Source organism: Anguilla rostrata, chromosome 4 (assembly GCF_018555375.3).
Source record: "Anguilla rostrata isolate EN2019 chromosome 4, ASM1855537v3, whole genome shotgun sequence".
Taxonomy (NCBI): Eukaryota; Metazoa; Chordata; class Actinopteri; order Anguilliformes; family Anguillidae; genus Anguilla; species Anguilla rostrata.
In genome coordinates, this window is record NC_057936.1 from 21,082,676 (window position 1) to 21,104,916 (window position 22,241).

The 22,241-nt window shown below is 50.6% G+C and overlaps 1 protein-coding gene across 3 annotated transcripts in view; it reads left to right on the top strand.

The window, feature by feature from the left end:
• The window catches only part of lancl2 (LanC lantibiotic synthetase component C-like 2 (bacterial)), a 41,066-nt gene that overhangs the window by 12,616 nt on the left and 6,209 nt on the right, over positions 1 to 22,241 (top strand). For all 3 annotated transcript variants that reach the window (XM_064331297.1, XM_064331298.1, XM_064331299.1), the window contains 7 exons: positions 32 to 149; positions 832 to 1,039; positions 2,694 to 2,841; positions 10,725 to 10,871; positions 15,091 to 15,273; positions 19,445 to 19,621; positions 21,108 to 21,180. In XM_064331297.1, the coding sequence (XP_064187367.1) occupies positions 32 to 149; positions 832 to 1,039; positions 2,694 to 2,841; positions 10,725 to 10,871; positions 15,091 to 15,273; positions 19,445 to 19,621; positions 21,108 to 21,180 (1,054 nt within the window). The remainder of the gene's footprint in view (positions 1 to 31; positions 150 to 831; positions 1,040 to 2,693; positions 2,842 to 10,724; positions 10,872 to 15,090; positions 15,274 to 19,444; positions 19,622 to 21,107; positions 21,181 to 22,241) is intronic.

Below are 22,241 nucleotides of genomic sequence, written 5' to 3' on the forward strand. Positions count from 1 at the left end.
GGCTTTGTTCTGTTCTCTCTCTTTCCCTCAGATCAATGAGGCCTTCCAGAAGAAGGTCCAGAGCAAGATCAAAGATCTGCTGCTGCAGATGGAGGAGGGCCTGAAGACGGCCGACCCTCATGACTTCTCCACCTACACCGGCTGGACAGGTCAGGGGCGGGGGGAGCTAGAGGACCTCCACCTTCCTGCTTCACAAATCTGCACGCTCCACCCTCAAAATCCCAACATCTGAGAGCCAATGAGCTTTCGACACGAATCTGAAACCTTGCAGCCTGCCTCGTGGTCCATGGTTAACACACAAGTGTATTCGTGTGAAATGGCAGTCATTGGCTGTAGTGAGTAATGTACTTTCCTGAAGGATGCGCCATTTTGACATGTGAGTTCAGGGTCAAGCCTGAAAGGTGAGGTTGTTTGGACAGAAACCTGATAATGGAGCTCCATAATGTTTGGGACAAAGACAAATCTGAAATTGTGGAATACAGAGCCAAATCAAGGAAAAAGGTGTCTTTGTCCCAAACATTATGGAGCTCACTGTATCTCCGCCTCTTCTTGAGTACACGACTTGCTAAACAAATCTGTGACTAGAAACTGGTTGTCTCTCTGTTGCTGATAGCCCTCATATCACGAATGCTTCCTATTGCTGTGTACACATCTGATTTTGTAACTACACATGTCCGTCTGTCTATATGCCTGAGGATATGCATACCTACAACAGGTGTGTATGCGTTAACATGTGTATAGTTGAGCAGGATGGCGCATTGAAATGGTAAATGGGTAAGATCGGGGCTGGTTCGTTTTTCGGTCTCACGGCTGGTCTCTCTCCCCCTGTAGGGATCGCTCTGCTGTACCTGCAGCTGCACCGCGTCACCGAGGACCCGTCCCACCTGCAGCGGGCGCTGGACTACGTCAAGCGCACCCTGCGCAACCTGAACGGCCGGCGGGTGACCTTCCTGTGCGGCGACGCGGGGCCGCTGGCCGTGGGCGCCGTGGCGTACCACAAGCTGAAGAGCGACGCCGAGTCGCAGGACTGCCTCGCCAAGTACGGGCGCGGGGCTGCGTCGCGGGGCTGCGTCGTGGGGCTGCGTCGTGCTTCCGCGCGGTCTGCGTCGTGCTTCCGCACGGTCTGCGTCGTGCTTCCGCACGGTCTGCGTCGTGGGGCTGCGTTGTGCTTCCGCACGGTCTGCGTCGTGGGGCTGCGTTGTGCTTCCGCACGGTCTGCGTCGTGCTTCCGCACGGTCTGCGTCGTGGGGCTGCGTTGTGCTTCCGCACGGTCTGCGTTGTGCTTCCGCACGGTCTGCGTCGTGGGGCTGCGTCGTGCTTCCGCGCGGTCTGCGTCGTGGGGCTGCGTCGTGCTTCCGCGCGGTCTGCGTCGTGGGGCTGCGTCGTGCTTCCGCGCGGTCTGCGTCGTGGGGCTGCGTCGTGCTTCCGCACGGTCTGCGTCGTGGGGCTGCGTCGCGGGGCTGCGTCGTGCTTCCGCGCGGTCTGCGTCGTGCGCGTGTTATGCGTCGCGTGCGACATTCGCCAACGGCCCAGCGTTTATACTTGAGCGGTGTGCTGTACAGGTGCAGGTCGTTTGTTTAAAATGACTGAACCACACGAGCAATCGCGCGAGACTGTTGAGTGAGGTTTGGCGGAAACTAACCAATCGGCATCTGTGCGGCAAGAGGGGAATGGTGCATCACGGGGCACGTTGTGTTTAGGAGAGTGACTGCGCTGTACATTTGGAAACGAGTCTCTGTGTGATGGGATTACTGTGTAGCATTGCTGGAGAGCGTCTAGGGCAGTGCTGCTTTCTGAATCGTATATGCGCGGTGCTGGAACCCGCCAGCATACTGATGAAGCGTTACCGCTCACGGCAGAGGGGTTGATTGAATTACAGTAAACCCTAATCTCTCAAGCTTTTTTGGTGTAAAAAAAAATCTATTTTCCGAGACAGACGGCTGGGATGGCGACGTCGGTGTTCCCAGGATGTGGAGCGGGGCGTCCTCGCTGCTTTGAGCCGCGCCCCGTTCCCTAGCGCGTGTGAACCGCCGCGTTCCGCTCGCGCTCGCGCTCTCAGAACTTCGTAGCCGGCAGCGCTGCGTAATTCGACTGGGACCGCAGTCTCGAAGTGTTAACCAGGGAGCCGGAAGACGCTTCATCTCTGCTGGCGGGCGGCCTCTTCACACACAGACGCGTGTGGGCGGGTGTGTCGGATCGCATGTTTGCTTTGGCCCGCGTGCGAGTGCAGAAGCAGGCTATTCCGTGTGAGATTGTGTGCATTTGTGTTCTTCTGGCTGTGTGCGAGCGTGTGCTTGGTGCGTGCATGCATGTGTGTGTGTGTGTGGCTGTTTTGGGTGTGTGCGGTTATGTATTGGATGTGTGTCTGTTTTTTTTGTGTGTGTATTGGTTGTGAATTGGGTGTGTGTGTGCGGGTATGTATTGGATATGTGTCTGTGTTTTTTGTGTGTGTGTATTGGTTGTGAATTGGGTGTGTGTGTGTGCGCTCGTGTGTGCGCGGGTATATCTTGGATATGTGTCTGTGTTTTTTGTGTGTGTGTTCGTGTGTGTATTGGTTGTGTATTGGGTGTGTGTCTGTGTGTGTGCGTGTGTGTGGGTATGTATTGGATGTGTGTGTGTGTACGCGCGTGTGTCTGCGTGCGCTCTCCTGGGACTCTGTGCTGACCGTGTCCCCCTCTCTCTCCGGTTGGCAGGCTGCTGCAGCTGCAGCGCTCGGTGGTCAGCTCTGACTCTGAGCTCCCGGACGAGCTGCTGTACGGCCGGGCGGGGTACCTGTACGCCCTGCTCTACGTCAACAGCGAGATGGGCCCCGGCACCGTGGACGAGGCCATCATCTCTAAGGTGAGCCTCCCCCACCCTCCATCCCTCCCTCTCTCCCTCTCTCCCTCCCTCCCTCCCTCCATCCCTCCCTCCCTCCCTGGCTCTCACAGATGGGAGGTGGGCGTGCAGGGGGGCGTGTGCGCGATGTGTGTGATTCGCTTCCCAGCACAGCGGTGTCCAAACCGAGGCCCTGCTGCTGCCGTCATAGCAGAGGAGAAAGGATAAATCCTGCTCATGTGCACTGGTGTGAGAGTGTGAGTGTTTTATGTGTGTCTGTGAGTGTGTCAATTGTGTATATATATGTGTGTGTGTGAGGATTGTGTATAAACCGTGTGTGTGTGTGTGTGTGTGTGTGCGTGTGTGTGTGTGCATGGATTGTGTATAAACCGTGTGCATGTGTGTGCGTGTGCGTGTGTGTGGATTGTGTATAAACCGTGTGCGTGTGTGTGTGCTTGCGTGCGTGTGTGTGTGTGCATGGATTGTGTATAAACCGTGTGCATGTGTGTGCGTGTGTGTGTGTGTGTGGATTGTGTATAAACCGTGTGTGTGTGTGTAGATTGTGTATAAACCGTGTGCGTGTGTGTGTGTGTAGATTGTGTATAAACCGTGTGTGTGTGTCTGTGTGTGTGCGGTGTGAGAGATTGTTTGTGTAATAGGGTTGCAGTTGTCACTATCTGGGGAGGGTGGATTAGAGCGGAGGCTGGTCAGGCAGTCAGCAGTGGGAAGGTGACACACTCTCCAGAGAGGGCCTGGCTGTCATCTGGGCCTACGCTTCCTGCTCCGATACGACAGGCAGGCCAGCCGCAGCCTTCCTACCTGACCGCCCGCTAAAAATAGCACCCCCATCTCAGAGTCAGAGAGGGGGAACCAGGGCGCGCCCACGCCTCAAAGCCAACGCCTTCCTGTCAGCCCAGTGAACCTGGTCCACAACGCGTCTGAACCGCAGAGCGGAGAACGGTCTGACCGCAACCATCCACAGCAGTGCGGTTAAACATCCGACAGGTTAAAGCTGTGGTATACCACACAACCAGGAATAACCACTGTCTGCTTCTTATTTAGCCTTCACTGAGCTTATGACGAGTCAGATTTTGTGTCAGTGGGCAGTGGCTTTAGTGAACCTCGTCTTGTCTTTTGCATATTTGGCATGGAACCAAAAAAAAACAACCCTGCATCATTATAAATGTTGTGGATTGAGAACATTTTGTGTTGTGTTTTGCTGTTTAGTCTGAAAGGCTGCTTTTAGCATTCTGTTGATTTCAGCAAACTAATTAAGCCATCTGTAATTACAGCTGGTTTTCGGCTTTATATCGAAATTCGGAGCTTGTCAAAGTCTATAAATATCAGAGTTTGGTTAAAACGTTTGCAGTGTTCAGGCCTTCATATAGACCAGGCCTGCTGTTTCGTAGCTAAGAGCTTGAGACACACTTAGAAGGTGAATACCCAGTGGGGAGGGGAAGGAGGGGTGGGGGGTGCACTTCAGCTGTGCTTAGAAAGCACCTTTTTAAAACAGAAAGCAATTTTCTCCATTTCCAAATGCCAAAGTACAGCACTGCAGGGCCGTCATAGACTTCTGTATTAATATCCATCTGTTTATCAGGCTCTCAAAAGCTGGCCAGTATCCAGGGCAACCCCCCCCCCCAAATACACACACAGACAGACATACACTCATTGACATACACAGACACTCATTCACCTTCTCTAACTCACAAACACATGCATGCACTGATGAGCATAAACACCCTCACTGTTATAAACAAACACTGAAATGCACACTACAATTACACACACACACACACACACACACACATGGAAGTGACTAAGAGACATCTTCACTCACATATGCCAGCACTGAAAAATCAGGACGCGCACATAGTCATTCGCTCATTAACGCCAACACAAACATTCGCTCACGCACACACACGCATGCACTCTCCAGCCAGTGATGACCTCTTCACAGCAAAGCTGAGATGAATTTAGACCATAGAGTGTAGTTTGCCTGTCCTGGCTGTTGGGCACCTTTTTAGTCCTCTCTTATTTAGCTGGCTTGAAGCACGTGGGACGCTTTCCTTTTTAAGATAAATGGCCTTTGTTGCGGCTGCCCGGCTGCACTGATGAAGCTGGACTTGGAGCGGGGTCGTCCTCTTCCCGTCTGCGTCGCAGGGTGGGAGTAATCTCGTCCGCTGGAGAAACGATCACCTCCTACTGTAGGGAGACAGGACCGCGAGCCATGCATTATTAAGATAAAAAGAAATGAAAATCTCGAAGCGTTGCTCTGAAACATTCTTAATCAAAGGAAAATGGCACGGGAAGGCTATGCATCACAGTAGCGCTGGCGTGAGTTGGATACCTTCATTTACTTGATTCATGCCGCCACAGTATTTTTATATTTGGAAGCGGACGTGAGAGAGGAGATTGAAATATTGCAGTTGCATAATTTTGCATGAGCTAATAGACGGAGGCCTCTTTTAAAAATGGAAACGACATGAAACTTCTTTTAAAAGGGTTGTCATGGATTCAGATTAAGGGTGCTCTCGGAGACTTCTCCTTTTGGAGACTTGTGAAAATCTGGTGTTTCTTATCCAGCATGTCTTCCCCTAGTCCCACATGTTTTGCGGTCACTGATCGGTTTATGCGTGAGGGCACTAACGACTTCTGGATGAACGGATTTGGCTGTGCCCTGGGGACGGTTCCGGAACGAAGTGGATCCGTCTCGCGGTTGTCCTTTGAGGCAATCCAGATGGCTGGGTGATCCGATTGGACAATGTGACTGGGACAATGACTGGGAGCTTGAGAGATCTGATTGGAGGAGCCTGTAATTGTTTAGTCTGTGAAAAAGCTGTTTTTGTTTAGTCTGTTTTCCCAGTCAGCAGAGAACCCAAATGGGGATTTTGTGTGATTAATTAAGACATTAATTAGCTAATCCTTTTACCTTCATCTGATGCACCAGTTAAGATATTCCCCTGTCTCTCAGAGCCCACCTGAGTGACGGGGTCTGTGTGTACAGCGGCGGTCATGTGACTGCATTTCGGATGCTTCCTGTCTGCAGCCGCAGGGAAGGTTCTGAGCGCACCCGGTGTTTAATTAAGCCCGTAAATAAACAGATTCTCTTAAACGGCTGCGCCTGACCCCGGGAGGAGCGGCGGACGGCGGGGCGAGTCCCTCGTTTTGGGGAGGAGAGTTTAAAGGGGCCCGGGTATGTGGGAACGCAAACGAAACAGTCCGCTCTCACTTAGGGCTGAGACTTCGCTCGTTCATCTGTGAACGGAGTGAGCCGCGGTTTGATTGGTTCTGACGGTCTCATTCAGCGGAATGGGCGCCCACAGGACGAGCGAGGGCCCGCGGAGCCGTGCTGCCGGGGAGTTCTGACGCCTGATTGGCCTTTATTGCCGGCTGAGTGAAGTAATTAAGACTGCGCTCGGGTCCCCTTCGCCCGCTTCCTCCTCCTTCCCCGGCCCGGAGACCAGCTCCCTGAGGCGCCGGGGAACCGCCGTCGCCCCGGCAACGCGCTCCGTCGCAGATTCCGCGGGTCTCGTGTCGCAGACGAGCGGGGGCGAGAGGACGCGCGTGACAGCCCACGTGACACACGTGTGATGGCGGTCCGGTCGGGTCAGAGGGCGTGTTAAGAGCTCCGCAGAGCTGGCGGTCATCCTCTGGCGTCTGGATGATGAGGTAAACATATGTGTGCCGACACAGTGCTGCTGTGCGTTACAGGATTCTCCAGAATTACGCACGCGAGGGCGTGTTTAAGTAGACCTGTTTTCGCCCTCGCGTGAGAAGATTCTCATATTTGAGGAGGTTTGTCATGGCTGTCTCTTCTGTTATTTACTGTTGTTCAGCTGTGCCACGGAAGCCCCGGTGTGTGGAGAGGATGATGTCGTACACACACAGAGAGGATGATGTCGCACACGCACGGAGAGAATGATGTCGCACACGCAGAGAGGATGATGTCGCATACATGGAGAATGCGGGCTGATGCTGATGCTGCACTTCCCAGCCCATTCACAACAAAGAAATCACTGCAGAGGCCACGCCCACCCGGCTGGGCTCACTGAGCACGCTCGGCCGAATAGCTTCTCTCACCCAGCCCAACCCCACCTCACCCCACCCCACACTCGTTGCCAGGCATCCAGTGTACATGCCTCTTTCACTGCTGCTGGATCATAGAAAAGGAAAGCAATAGGGCAAGCATTTGGTACGGTTTTTTTGTCGGCTGGCCTTAGTTTCAAGTCTTTCCTCTGATTTTTTTCTCTGTCCCTGTCTGTCCTTGTCTCCCTTTCTCTCTCTCTCTCTCTCTATTTCACACACGCCATCTCTATCTCACCACACACACGCACACACTTCACTGCTCTCTCTCTCCCTCTCTCTCTCTCCTCATGAAACCCTTGGTGTGAGTGATTATTGCTTGATGGGCGTGGTGCTAGCGCCATGCTCCGTACCCGCTCGTCTGTCTGGACTCAGAGCGTTTGCGTGAAGCGCAGATGTTGCGTTGCGTTTGTGCGCTCCTGAGCGCCCATGCAAAACCCACACAGATGTGCGGCTGGATTGCTGCAGCTGCACAACAGAGTGAAGCCTCCCTTTTACTGTTCATGCACATTAACCCTGCTAAATCATCCCTGCTGCACAGCCTGTTGAGCTGTTTCTGTGGAGGGGCAGGGGAATAACAGGTGTCTTTATTTGGTGTTTGTGATTGCGTTTGTGAGTGTGTTCAGACTAAATGTGTCTATCTGTGGTAATGCGAGTGTCTGTGTATTTATGTTACTGAGTGCATGTTAGTCGGTGTGTGTGTTTGTGTTTCAGGTTGTTAGAAATTCATACTTTATTGAGTTGGCCAATGGACATGTATTTGTCCAGCAGAAAAGTTCTTGACCACATTGTGCTGAGATGTTCAAAATTTCCATCTGAGGGGAGCTTCTTGGTCTCACTGTCCTGAGGCAGCACATTCATATTTCAGAGCTTGGCCCAGTTTTTGCTGCTTCAACCTCTGTGTCAGGACATAGAGGTACAGAGTATTTCACCAACTCTGATTGGTTTCATAGTTTTCAAAGAGTGGTCGAGATTGGTATCAGTAATTTAGAACTGTGTGTTGTTGGGGCTGCTGGATGGCTCATTCTGTTAAGGCAGCGTTTTAGTTCAGAGAGGCGCCCATGCGGTCTGGTATCACAGACTGGTATGAGGTCCAGACCCACCCTCGCGGTGTGGTTTTAGGGTTGGGTTTCAGTCCCCTAACATAATGGTGCTGGAATAAAATTCTTTACACTTGATAAATGCTAAAACATGAAGTGAATTCCTCAGGATTATGTATGTGCAAGCACGAATTACGATCTTCAGTGTGATAAGAAGCTGCGGCTAACATCACATGCTACCGAGAACACATGCTTGTCTGTGTTCTTCTGAATCAGTAGAGGTTGAGGCAATAAGTGCCGATATACTATTGCACATTCCAAACTGAGGTGATAAAGGGGAGAGTGTAAAAAATGCATGTCGTTAGTATCACTGTCAAATGACACTGGATGACTTCCATGTCTGCTTTCCCCCAGACTGCTCTTTCTGCTTAATTAGGTACTATTACAAGGGCATATGCATTGCATTGACTGATAAATTGGACTGGAGTGACACTGGGGCAGCGATGTGCTCATTGACACATTAAGGCCCAGCTGTTGCCAATCGTCTGGCAGAATTATTGAACGGCCGTTTGTGAGTGGTAGGGCCGCCTGTCTGACAGTATGGAAAAGCTTTGTGGTGAAAGAGTCAACTCCAGGGCGGTTAGCCCTCTCTGGTCTTCATATCTGCTTGCATTTTCTAGTCGTAGAGATAGAGTAGGATAAGAATGGAGAATGTGGCCGTAGTGTGTGCTTTAATTTTCCTGTTTTTCTTTTCAACAAATTCCATTGCTGCTTAACGTTTGGACGTTGCTGTAAGCTGTTTGTTGATTGGATAAGAGCTTGAGAGGGTGTTGCCCTCCGCCTCTGTGAGTTCTTTGAGAGTGGGTGAGACTCTTCCCCAATGGCAGGAGGGCCAGCAGGTACGCCCACTCTGTTGATTGAACACTGTTGAAGGAACATCTCTTCTGAAAGGCTGTAGTGAGCTCACAGACTGAGGCTCCGCCTCCCATGCTGATTGAAGGAACAGCTTTTCTCAGACTGCAGTCAGCTGACAGACTGAGGCTCCGCCTCCTGCGCAGGTGGAGGTAATGGCCATTCTTACAGGCTGCTCACACAGTGTGCAGGGAGGGGGAGTGGCCTGATTGTGTGTTTCAGGCAGACTCACTGGCATTGGAGGAGAGGCCTGGGGGCCGGCTGTTGCCGGGCATCTGCCGTCACAGCGTGACAGCGCAGAGAGTGGGCGGGGCAAACACAGGAAAAACAGGACTTGCCAAGCCAGGCAAAGAGGATGGAGAAAACTGTCACAGGGCCGATTCGGAAATCCACCCCGCTGCGTTCGACCAGTTTCTTTAAGCTGAGGGGGGGGTGTAGGTGGTTGGCCATCCGATCGATTCCGGCAGTGACTGAAATTGAACACGGATCAAAGATGAAAGGTGTTTGACACATTTGAAAGAGTAACTCTGTATCTTTTTTTTTTTTTTTACTCTTGATAAATGCTAAAAATGGAAAAAATCTGTCCTTGAATCTAGGTTGTTTTGAAAGTGGTATTTATTTAATCTTATAGCTGTTGCACAGGTGGAGTTTAGTACTCCACTCACATTAACTGGCTGTTTAGTTTGAGTAACTCTACAGGGTCAGACTCATGTATTCAGTGAGTAATACTGTAGTACTGTACTCTGTCTCAGTATCTCACCTGTTTCTGTGCATATAAACCCACTTTTGGGGAATTTTTTTTTATTTTTATATTGAATAGAGAATAGTGACTGTGGTAATTACCGTGAGACTCATCTACACACGTTCATGAATCATAACCACTGAATATTTTGATGAAAAGTTGAAAATGTGACTTTGGAACTGTGCTCAGTAAAAAGAAAAGAAGAAAAGTTTAGGTAATGTCACATTTAGGTGAACCCACTTTACAAATTATATTGAGCCAAAGCTGAAGGAATTAACCTCCAATAACTTTGCTTATGGGAGTTTCATCCTTAACTTTATTTCTTTCAGTAACCTTCTTCCTTTCATATGCAACCTTTTGTTAAAAGCTGACAAGGCCTTTGTTCCAGTGATAAGTGCTGGCTGTACTCATGGCATTCTTGTTAGATGACAGTTGTCCATTTCTACAATGCTACTGAGTGCCTCATTCAGTTATAAGACAATTTTATTCAATTAGAATATAATTGTGCCATTTAGAAAAATTACATTTGATCAAACTGCCTTTTCTGTACCTGTCATTTCTGGAACACACTGATCATAGAAATCAAGAGCTACACCAATTAACTACTGTGCTTTTGCAATTAAATGTATCTGGCCAAACGGATGCTTTTGAACATCTGAGGCATTAGATTGTGACCTCTTCCAGCTGGAAACATGTTTTATGCTGTCATTTCATGCTTATAGATTTGTTATTTTTATCACAATATCTATATGTCTTCACCGGTCAATGGACTTAAAACGACACTTTCATTGTAACTAAATGTGGAATGTTGCATTGATGCATTTTCTGTCCATACATTGTTTGACTAAAAAAATAAGTACAATAACTACATGAATTCAGTTTGATTTGTATCCTTTGTTTATTCCTAAGGAGCAATTTGTCGCTGGACCATTGTGAAATGAGACTTTATGAAATATTCATGAACCAGATGCACAATGATTGTTACACAGCGGCAGATACACAACTGGGACACAATTTCCCACTAGTTTCATGTTCCTGCTAGTTTCAAGTTAGCAGTGGCACAACGTGGAGCTGCGCTGCTTCTGGGAGGTTCTGTGTGCCTTACCTGTCTCATGGCTTCTCGTCAGGTGGTCGGAGCGATCTTGGACTCGGGGAAGAACCTGTCGAAGGAGGAGAAGAAGTCGGAGAGGTGCCCGCTGCTCTACGAGTGGCACAAGAAGCAGTACGTGGGCGCGGCGCACGGCCTGGCGGGGATCTACTACATGCTGATGCAGGTGAGTCTGCGGGGCGGGGCTTAACCCTTTAGGGTGTAAGATGAGGAACGTGTGATTAGAACGTTCTTACCTGAACATTCTAATGCTGATGGAACAATCACTACCGGTGATTAAAAGCAATGGAGGTCTAGAACACTAACGTAGAATTTTGAATGAACATTATAAAAAAAGCCTACTCTTCTAAAGGTAAAAGACATGGCAGCTGTAGTAGACGGGGAACTCATCGTTTGATCGTAGTGAAGGGAGCTTGAACCCCAGTTGGGGTACTCACCCACCTGAGGACCCATGGGTTCACAGCGATGGTTCACAGTCATGATGGAACCCAGCTGTTATAACATGGTGAGAAGTAATTCATATCCGTCAGTAATGTTAACGCACACAGCCCTGTACCTATCCTTAAATTATATCACTTCTGCAGAAATCACTTTCATATTGCATGCATTTTATGTTTCCCTGGACAGAAATCTGCCTGAGAAGTAAATGGTATTGTGTACATATAATGTGTAAGATCAGAGTAGAGTAAGATAGCTGAAAATATAAAGTGATGTAAAGCATTGAGGTATTTGTACTATAGTGGACTATCCACCGGTAATGACTATAATTTATGAGCTGGGGTTTTGGTAAGAGGTGCGTTTTCAGCGTGGAGAACTGAAGGGTCATATCGTCTCATTGTGCTTGGTTGGCTCTTGTCGTTCTGTGTAGTTGGTGAGCAGAAGTTTTTCTCCCAAGTCAGTCATATCAGAATTATAGTCTCTGCTCCTTGACTGTACTCTCCACCATGGCTGTCCTTGTTAATCTGGTTAGCAGGCTAGCTAATGGCATTACCAGGGCCTTTTCTGTATCTGAGCTGTAATGTATTTGAAATTGTGCAAATGTTTTTGAAAACAGTTCAGGGCATTAGACGTTATTAAAACTGCACAAGTAGCTCCTTGGCTTGACTGCAGCCTGTCTGCTGTGGTAGCTTGCTAACATAGTTTAACAGCTTAATCCATTACAAACATTTACGGTAGCTCTGACCCAATTTGGGCCTCTGGGCTGGGACAAATTTCCTGTCTTAATCCCCTCAGGATATCTGCCCTCTGAATTGCATGTCCCCAAACTACACTACTATTTTATTGTTGTGCTATAATGCTGTTTTACACAGAAATGTGATGAAAAAACAAAAGGCTGCCTGCCCAGTATACGCCAGTGGCCATTTCAGGCTTGATTGTCTGACATTCAAACAGCAAATGGCACTCTACGCCCTCAATTAGGTTTAATTCCCATCTCCTGGGCTGTGTATAGCGGTCATCCCTACTGGCTCGCTTAAAGCCTGTAACGTTCTCCCGTCCCGTAGGTTGAGTGGGGTGAAGTTTGTTAGTTTTGGTCCTTAGGTTAAAAAGCGATCAGCCGGTTTTTCATCAGTGAAAGTGACACGGGCATCAGACACAGTGCTATCGAAAAAAAGTTCTGTGTCCCATCAATTTTGGCAATAAAAAAACAGACTCTGACTCCATGAAAAATGAGCTGCCAGAGAAAGTCGGGGATAGCTCTCAAGGGCAGGCCTTTATGTATCACTCTTCTCATGCTGATAGGCCGTTTGAAGCCAGCCCGCCACCGACTCAGACTGAGGGAGCGCGTGCAAATAGCTTCCGGGCTCTTCCGCTGAGAGTGATCTCTGATATGTGTCTGGGGATTGGGCGAGCGTCTGCGCGCGGTTTGAAAAGTGAGCCGGTTCCCGGCGCGCGGGTCCTGCGGATCTCGTTACCGGGCCGAGGCGGAGCGTGCGCTTGCGTTGAGCGGCCCGGGATGGATGAAGCCCGTTCCCGTCTCGGTGCCTTCTGAGGGGTACGGATTTAAAAAGACGCCTTTCCCCATTTTCATTCAGCCCCTCCATCGCTCCCCCGGAGTGCGTCGGCGCAGCTGGTAAACACGGAGAATCGATGGCGTTATTTGTCGCGGGCGGAGGCCCTGGTCTTAGAGACGGGCCTACGCCATCGCTCAGCTTCGTCTTTACCGGCGGAAACGAAACCGCTATCGTTCTGCCTCGTATCCGGCCCGGGTGCAGAAGTTAACGTGGGCCCTGCCCGTAAAACGCATTTAAATAAATGCATGGGTGATTTCTGAAAAGAAAATGCATTATTTATGACCTTCCCCAAATAGTTTTGCGTGGAATTGATTTTGCGGTATCGGTTTGGCTGTGGGATTTTACTCTCCAGTCTGAAGGTACTCTTCTTTTTTTTTAGAATTTATCACCCAGCGGCCTCATGCAGGTATATTTATTCATACCTGTGAATATCTCTGAGTTTTTATTAAGTTTATTTTATTAAGTTTTTATTCATAATTGTCCAAAAGCTTGTTTAAAACTGAAAACCCTGAGGCTGTTAAGGAGATGCCAGCAGGAGGTCGTCCCTCCCCAAACAAGCCCTCAGGTGCTTTACTTTATTGATATTTTTTATTTTTTTAAAAGGAGAGCAGACAGTCCACTATTTTTTTTCCCTTTATTCAGGTGGGTAGACAGCAGCGAGGGTAGCAGACAGAGAAAGGATCAGCGCTGAGTTGGTGCCATGGCGGGGGATGGAACCGCTGCCTGGGCGGGGGTACTCGTTATTGGACTGAGGAGTCGGCCGGGCCACGGTCCGCGCCGTGCGTCTGGCTACTGCTTAAGGCTGCGTGTGTTGTGCTGAGCTGCCTCCTGACGAGGGCTAGCGCGCGTTGCGTTCGCTTCCCCGCCCGCGCCGTGCTCGCTTCGAACGCTAGCCCCGGGGTCGAGAGGAAGGCGGAGGGGCGAGACGCCGGGCTGGAGGAGGTGGTGAAATGGCAGGCGGCCTCTCTCGCCTCTCGTCACCTCCAGCGCCACCACTCACCACCCTGTGCCGCTCCACCCACCACCCTGTGCCGCTCCACCTCGCAGGTCCGAAGCTCCGCGGCGCGCTAGTTACACGCGGCGGGTGACCGCCGTCTCTACCGTCAGCATGTTAACCGCACACATTCACTGGGATATCGACCTATCGCACGCATTACTTCACCTGCTCTGCTATTCTCCAGCCGCTCCTCCCAAACACGCATGTGAAAGCTAAGCGTTTGAGCTCTGTCCTTAAGCAGCCTTTCCAATATCAACATAGCGTGTGATGTTACGGTTGTGCGTAGGCTGCTCAGTGAAGGGAAAATCAGCGTGAGCGCGGCGTACGCGCCCCAGCGGTAATGGTGCGTTTCGCTTTAAGAGCGTCTGTTCTCACTCCGCTCATTTTCGAGAACAGCAGTGCGCTTCTTGTAGCACAGCGTGAAGCGCTGCCTCGCTGCAGCGGGAAATCAAGGCGACTTTGTAATTCCTTTCTCCTCTTTACACCTCCCAATTCTCCGCGCCGCGATAAGGATATTCAGATTTATGCAAAGAAGGCTTAAGTGGTGCTTAGATTCATCAATTGTGGTCATTGTGTTTCATTCTGTTATTGAAGGTGTAGTCAGCCATTCTGACAAAAGCCTTTTGTTTGACTGTTGCAGTACTGATCCAAGTCTCAGGGAAATTTGTTTTGACAATGCTAAACGCTAATGACGTTGCTGAACGATGCCCAGAAACGTACGTTTGGGCTTAATCTGGTTGTATTCGCGTCCTTTGTCAAAGACGGTAGTGAAAAGAATTCCTCCATTTCCTGATCTGCATAATTAACTGAGTGGCCCGTGAAAGGAAATCAGTGGTATTAACACCTGGTCTTTAAGAAATCAGGAGAGGAATCTTTTCTTGGCACATCTAAAATAAGACATTAGTTACTGCAATAGAAGTTTATATGGATAGGTTCTGGACATGCACTTGGCCTATGGTGTTATTTGTATCTCTGATAGCTCTGTGCATATACCAGATTCATATTAAATTTGTCATAAAGTGCTCTGACAGGTTATATGAAATTTGTTGGAATGTGCTCTGCTGGAGTCACATTAAAATAGCTGTCTTGTGAGAACACTGTGAAGGAGAAGTACAATAATAGCTTCTGTGGATTTACACTGAAATTGAGTCAAGAGATATATTTTGAGTGCAAGTTAAATTATGACTGCGCGAAGGGTGCCAATTTTCCTGAAATGAAAATGCGCTCAATATTGTAGTTTGGGGGAAAGCAAGAGCCGAGACTGTTGCCGTTTACTTTTCTGTGTACGGTGTTGCAGGCTGTGAAGGTAGCGGAGGCTAAAGGCGTGTTAAGTGTGCTCATTTAGCCAAAATCGTGCTTTTTGTGTGTGTCTGCAGCCAGGAGCCAACGTGAGCCAGGAGACGCTGACGGAGCTGGTGCGGCCCAGCGTGGACTACGTGCGCCACAAAAAGTTCCGCTCCGGCAACTACCCGTCCTCCCTGAGCAACGAGACGGACCGGCTGGTGCACTGGTGTCACGGCGCCCCCGGCGTGGTCCACATGCTCATTATGGCCCACAAGGTGAGCGTGTGTTCCGGAAACATCCACCCCCGGGGTCCACGAAGGGCCGAACACATCGTGCTAACGTGCTAACGCATCTTCAGCGACCACGTTGTGTGTTCATGCACCTTGCTTTCATATGCGGGCTTGTTCGTTTGGCACTTGACAAACATGTTTGCCGGAAGGTTCCTTTAGCGTGCAGTATTAAATGCAGGCTCCTGGCAGAAAGCTATACCCATATACTGTGGATTGCAGCGCAGTATATAACGTGTTGTGCTCTGTCAGTGGAGAGGGCGGGTGAATACATTTACCCTGCTCTCCATAGACCCCGCTAAGCACTAAATCTGTCCTCCCGTATGCTAATTGGTCTGAGCAGGTTTACGGGCTATCGCTAATCCAGGTCTGCCGAATGAGCTTCTGGTTTGTCAATCCTGTTTGTTAACTGTACACCAGAGGAGTGTGTGCCTGGACTCCGTTCAATACAGGGAAGGCTTGAGTGCCAGGGCTGTGTCATGACAGTCCTAAACTACGCGATTGAGTTCTGAGGAGAACATGGGGTGGAGGGCGGGGCAGTGGTGCCAGCAGGATTCCCTCCAAAGGTACGCAGATGCGAAAGGTAATGTGAAATCGTTTGTAACAGAAGAGTTTACGATTAAATGAAGACACCTGGGTCGTTTTGTTTCAAATTGAGGTGTATTTTTGTGCATTTTCAGTGCAAAACCTGTATTTGTTATTAAATAAAATAAAAATAGAGAAAGCTTGAGGCTGCTGAAGTACGCACAGTGTGTGCTCTGCATGCAGGTGCGTACCTGTGGAGGGAACCCTGCTGCTGCCACTGGAAAGGGGGACGGTGTAATTCGGACAGAGGGTGCTGAAGGGTCAATGGGAATCGTTATTTTTTGGAAAACAGGACTGTAGCCAGGAGATGCAGCCGTTATGGTCTGTTGATGTGACAGTTTATCTGACAGAGGGCATAACGCTGTTCCTGGAGTACCTAGCTATAAGCAGCGCAAAAATCAGCTGCGTTTTAGCAGTCGGCCATTTCATTCTCTGTTGACGAATGGATGAGCCAGCCTAAACCAATAATTCAGAATTTCTCATTTCCTGTGCTACTAAGACCATTTCAAGGTTAAGTGACTAGCATTGGCATTGTGCTGACTGGCACTAATATTGTGCTGGCTGAAAAAGCAACAGTCTGAATTTTGGGTTGTTGGTTTTCCTGTTGCCATCACCTCAGCCCTGCGTGTACTTTGCTGTCTGTATTTTATTGCAGTCATTAAGATCGCTAACTCCACTTTTAACTCTGCTTTGAAAGCGGAAATCGATGGGAAAGTGAAATGGGCCTCCCAAAAAGCCTAGTTCCTCCTTTGAAGTCTATTACTCTGAAATGCCTATAGGAGGATCATTAAACCAACTGCTTTAGGTAAGAAGGTAGGGCTGGAGTTGAATTCTACAGAGCTTTTGCTACCCTGGCATAATTCTGGTTGCCGTCCTCAAGGAAACTGACAATCCACAGCGACACCTAGTGGCGTGAATGAATTACTTCTTAAGGAAAAAAAAACGGATTTTTTTTTATCAGGCTATGGGGTGATGCCAGTTGAGGCTATTACATTGACATTGATCCACAGGTGAGTTTTAGCTCCCTCGCTAGCACGTATAACTTTTGCGATTGTCGAAAGCTCAATAAAGGGGTTGTCACGGTGTCCGCTGCCTCTTGGCGCTTCCGCGTCCTCCAGAAGAGCGCGACAGGTCAATGCTTCAGTCGGGCTCACAAATAACTCCTCCAGAGTCTTCTTGGCTTCAGGCGCGGCAGAAATTGAACTAGGCTTATATTTGGAAACGAAACGTCCCCTCAGAGGTACAGCGGAATGTTCCTGTCAGACGAATGACAAGGTGCCTTTCGTTGGGTACTTAGCTTCCCTCACATTCGTTTTGTTTGGTACAGTGTTCACATGTGGGGAGTTTCACTCCTTCAGAATGAATGAGGGTCAGGCTAAGCTCTGTTTCCCTCTGCTCCTCGCTGGTTCTGTTGCGCACCTGTGGAACGGGTGCGTTTTTGTAAAAGGGGACGCTGGGTCCTTAGCTTCACCTCGCTGACGAGACGGGGAGTCTGAGGTCCTGATTCATCGACCTTTAGCACGTGCAAAACCAACAACACGACCAGTGATTGGTCCTGCTATATATTTTCCACCAGTCATTGGTTGTGTTATTAGTTTTGCGTGCGCTAGAAGGTTGTGAACGTGCCAGAGGTCTTAGTAAATCAGACTGCGATGCTTTTATCACTTAAAGAGGCTTTTTAAATGTGTTCTTCTCCGCCGTGCGGCTGACCCAAACACTGCTAGTATGAAATCCGCTTAGCTGTAATGCCTGTCACGCTGTAATGAAGACTTTTAGAGATGAGAAATCATCTGGAGAACCTTTTGCCCTATTAAAGGATTGGACATGGTTTTCCAAATCATTGATCGTCATTCTATACCAAATGAAAGACTACAGCTTGCGTGGCGAGCACGTCTATAAAAATACCTGGCATGGGTTATGCAGCACCATCCCGTGGTTCTGTCATTTGAATTCCGGTTGTGCTGCATTCGCTCTGTTGCGAGCTGTCCTTGAAATGACAGCATTTGAAGAATTCACATAGAATTGCAGTGAGTCTCACAGACTGACGCACTACCTGCCTTAAGTTCCATTTACCGCCGCTGCCGGAGACTTGCTGACCAATAGCAATTGTTTGTGAATGTCTGTGCGGTTGACCCCACCGTTGGGTCAGCGCGGTGAATGTTGACAGGAAACCGCAGCGCGCGTTGTACCTGTCTTTGTAGTTTTATATTGTTTCTGAACCTGCCAAGTCGTTTCCCTGACATTAGCAGTCACGTGACTCATCTGCTTTTTGACCTTTTTTATGCTTTACGCGCACGCAGCCAGAACATTTAACTGCTTCCTGTCGAAACGTCAGGAGCTGCCCGCAGACGCGGGAGCCGTTTGTAGAGTGTCCACCCACTAACAGCAGCGAGGATTCATTTGCTTTCAAATGATATGCAGTAAGCGTGAAATAATATTGAGATGCGTGAGTGGGTCTTTCCTTTGGTCTGTATGCCTTTTTGAAAGAAAGGGAGCTGAGGCACTTTGCGAAATGAGGCAGGTATAATGAATGCTTTGAGCGGCGTATCCCAGCATGCACCCCAACAGACCCGAGGGAGAACTCCGGAGGGGCTGCGCAGAGACGAGTTGTTAAGTGATGTAAACGGGGCCCGGGCCTCTGGCACGTCCCCCTGGATTCCATGTTGGCTCTGCGGTCCCATCGAGGTTCAGTTCTTTGCGTTTGAAGCCTTTGTGAATTGAGAATCGGGGCTCATATGTTTAACATGGTTTCCGATACTCTGTTCACGCACCTCTGGAGGGGGGGGGCTGAGATAATGTCTGGGAGACTGAGAGAAAAGCCGCTCCCACTTCCTCCCCCCTGCTCCTCTTCCTTTTCTCTCAAAATGAGCTGTCTGTGGAGGGCTGTGGAGATGAATGGGCAGTGAAAGGAGCTGCGGTATTGATGGAGCACGCATGGGCAGCCTGACCTTATCCCGACCCACGGTGTGAAGCACGCCCCCATTACCACCATCCGTCTCCCTAACGCCGACTGCCAAGCGCTCCTGCAGTTCAGCTGGCTGTATCCATCACGCCTGAAAACCATGAAATGTTCACCAGGTAACGGTGGGGACAAGGCACCAAAAACGATGCAAAAAAGGGCCAGAATGCGCTAACGCATGAACACGGTCGACGGTATGGAAGTATGACGATAACATCTACAGCGGGGCTGCCCAACCCTGTTCCTGGAGATCTACCGTCCCTTAGGTGTTCACTCCAACCCTAACAAAGCACACCTCATTTAACAGCTAGAGTTCTCGTGGAGCTGCTAATTAGTACAGTACAATCAGGTGTGCCAAATTAGGGTTCTAATGATAGCCTGCAGGGTGGTAGATTTTGAGGAACAGGGTTGGGCAGCCCTGAGGTACAAGATGGAAAGGTTTGTTTTCACCAGGTGCAGCTACAGAGCAGCCAGTATTTCCATTTGTGGTGTACCTTTACCAGTATACCACTTTTTAAATTCCTGAGTATGACTCAGCAGGAGGTTGTAACCCCGCCCTCCTGGTGGGCTGGGCCCGACACTGTAACCACGCCCACCTCCCTTGCCTGCGCACAGGTCTTCAAGGAGGAGAAGTACCTGAAGGATGCGGTGGACTGCGGTGAGGTGATCTGGCAGAGGGGCCTGCTCCGGAAGGGCTATGGGATCTGCCATGGCACGGCAGGCAACGGCTACGCCTTCCTGGCCCTCTACCAGCAGACCCAGGAGAAGAAGTACCTGTATCGCGCCTGCAAGGTACTGGTGCTCTCACAGAGTGTGTGTGTGTGTCTGTGTGTGCATGCGCGTGCTTGCCTGCTGTAGCCTTGTGGTGTGTGTGTTATGCGGGCGTGTGGTGGTGTGCGTGGTGTGCGCGCGTGCACATGTGCACGTGCGTATGCCTGTGTGTGTGTGTGTGCATGTGCGCGCGCGTGGTGGATGGGTGGGCTGGTTGTGTGTGTCTGTATGTGTGGCCTCCCTCCTCCTTTGAAAAGGACTGTCCTCTTGTGAGTTGTGACATTGTGCAGCTCATCCTCTTGTACAGAAAGAGAAAGTCACAGTGCTATTACTGAGTGTAGTAAGTGCAGGCCTTTACTGAGTGGTCACTGAGGCCTCAGCTGATTCAGGTGTTTCTTTACTGTCTTGCATACAGTAAATTACTGTCTGTACGTATATATGTATATATGGCATTCATGTCACAAATCCATATTTGTTATGCGAGTTCTTGCATTGAAACTCCGACCCTTGCGGCAGTGCCCCAGATAGATACTCTAGAGAGGAACAGAAATCTTCCCATTCGGGCTTCCTCTCCTTCGCTGTCGACGCCGGGGGGGTCCCGGTGGACTCGACCGTCACTCCCCCCATCCTGACGGAGCGATGCGGAAGCGCTTTCTGCATCGCCGTTTCCGCGTTGCCGCCGGTCTCCCGCCGCATCGCAGCGGCGCATCAGCGCAACCCCCGCGCGGCGTCGACCGGCCGTGAGATTAAACGGGGAGGGCCTGCGGGCGCCATGGAAACGCAGGGAACCGTGTGGGGGCAGGTGTGTGTCAATGAGGGCCAGTCAGATTTTAGGGTGGGGTGGGGGGGGGGGCATAGTGAATCTTTCTTCCACGCCCTCAGAGAAATGAAGCTGGCCTTGCAGAGGCAAAATTCACTTGTACTTTTCAGCCTGTCCCTGAAGATTTAATGACTACATTACCCACCGGAATACAGATAATTAGCGGCGGCCATTTTTATGAAGCTCTCACATAGAAGTCATAGCTGTGGAGATGGATTTCTGTATCACCTGCTCCTATTTATAGAAGGGTATTTCCAGTGCAGAGTTCGGGAGATGCTTGGATGGAGTGGCTGTGGATAATGACCCTGTTGCAGCCGAGCGTCCCACACCCGGCCTGTTGGCTCATGGGAAATTTCCCGACGCGTACAGGCTGTCCATGTGTTGAGCGTGCCCTAGTTCAGCAGGGAGCTGGCTACCGAACGAACAGTCTGTTTGCCCTCATTGTCAAAGGCGCAGCCAAAACTTACCACGCCCCACACCCATGCACACACACACACACACACACACACAAACACTCACGCATACACGGACAATCAAGAGTTTGAAGGTAATCACCCAGCTAAATGGGCTCGAGAGAAGCGCTCTTTGGCCGGGTCTCTCTCTCCTGTAAACGGCCCATCGGCGCAGGACTCTGGGTAACGATGGCGCAGATGACGGAGTCTGCTTTCCACCTCTTTTTTCTTGCAGTTTGCCGAGTGGTGCTTGGACTACGGGACGCACGGATGCCGCATCCCTGACAGGCCGTACTCTCTGTTCGAAGGTCAGTGCGCCGCTCCCCTTCCCGGCAAAGACGTCGGCAGAGACCGTCCGCGCGGCGCTCTCCTCCGCGTCCGCGCGGCGGCCTCCGCCCATTACCGCCACAGAGCGGGCCGAGCCCATCCCAGGACGGCTCCGCCTCTTACCCGCGCCCGTTAAAGCTCCTTCTGTTCCCGTCTCCGTTCAGCTGCGCTCTCCGCTCAGACGGTAATAATGATAAAAACGAAACGAACTACAAATTGGAAGCGCGTTGTAGCCGAGCCCATTTACAATGGAAGTATTTCTGAAGGAGCTGCCTGTTTGTGTTTTACTGTTCCTGTGCAAATGAAGCCTGCGTCCCGTGTGGAGGGGGCCGGGGAACGAGGAGCGGGAGATCCGGAAGGCAGCGTTGGTAATGCGTAAATAATTCGAGCCGCCCGTGCCGTCCGACTCGCGCAGACAGCGGTAAACAGCCGTGCGGCGGCGGAAGCGGTACGTCACGGAGTACGCCGGTGCTTCCGGCCGCTGTTCGCTAGCGGCTCGTTCCGTTAGACGAGCGGTTAGAGGCGGCCTCTGCGGGAGAAACTGGCGGTAACCGCCAGCGCCTCAGAGGCCGCCTCTTCTCATAGGGGCAGCGCCTCGGGGTGGGATTTTAGCAGTGACCTACAGCGAAGCACGCCGCGCTGATGAGGGGTTAGACATCGCGAGCGGGTGGCTCGAGTGGGAGCGTTTCCATTCCGATAGGTCGCCTGCCTGGTTCTCTCCCCCCGCTGAGGTATGAGGGGGGGGGGGTGAGGGGGAGAATCTCACTCGCTGTTGCCAGGGAAACGGGCTGCCTCCTGCGCCCGGGTGGAGTCGTGGCCTGTGATTGGTCAGCGCCTCCGCTGTGCGGTTGAGCGCTCCCGCTGACGGGCAGGTGAGACTCTTTCCTCACACCTGTACCGTGGCCCCAGGAGAAGAGTCCCTGGGTAACCCGCACACAGGCATCTGTTAGCGCCGGGGCGGGGGCGGAACGCACACCGAGCCCCGCCTGCGTGTGGCAGCCCCGTCTGCGTGCTGCGAGTCTGCAGTGCGATGGCGTTGATT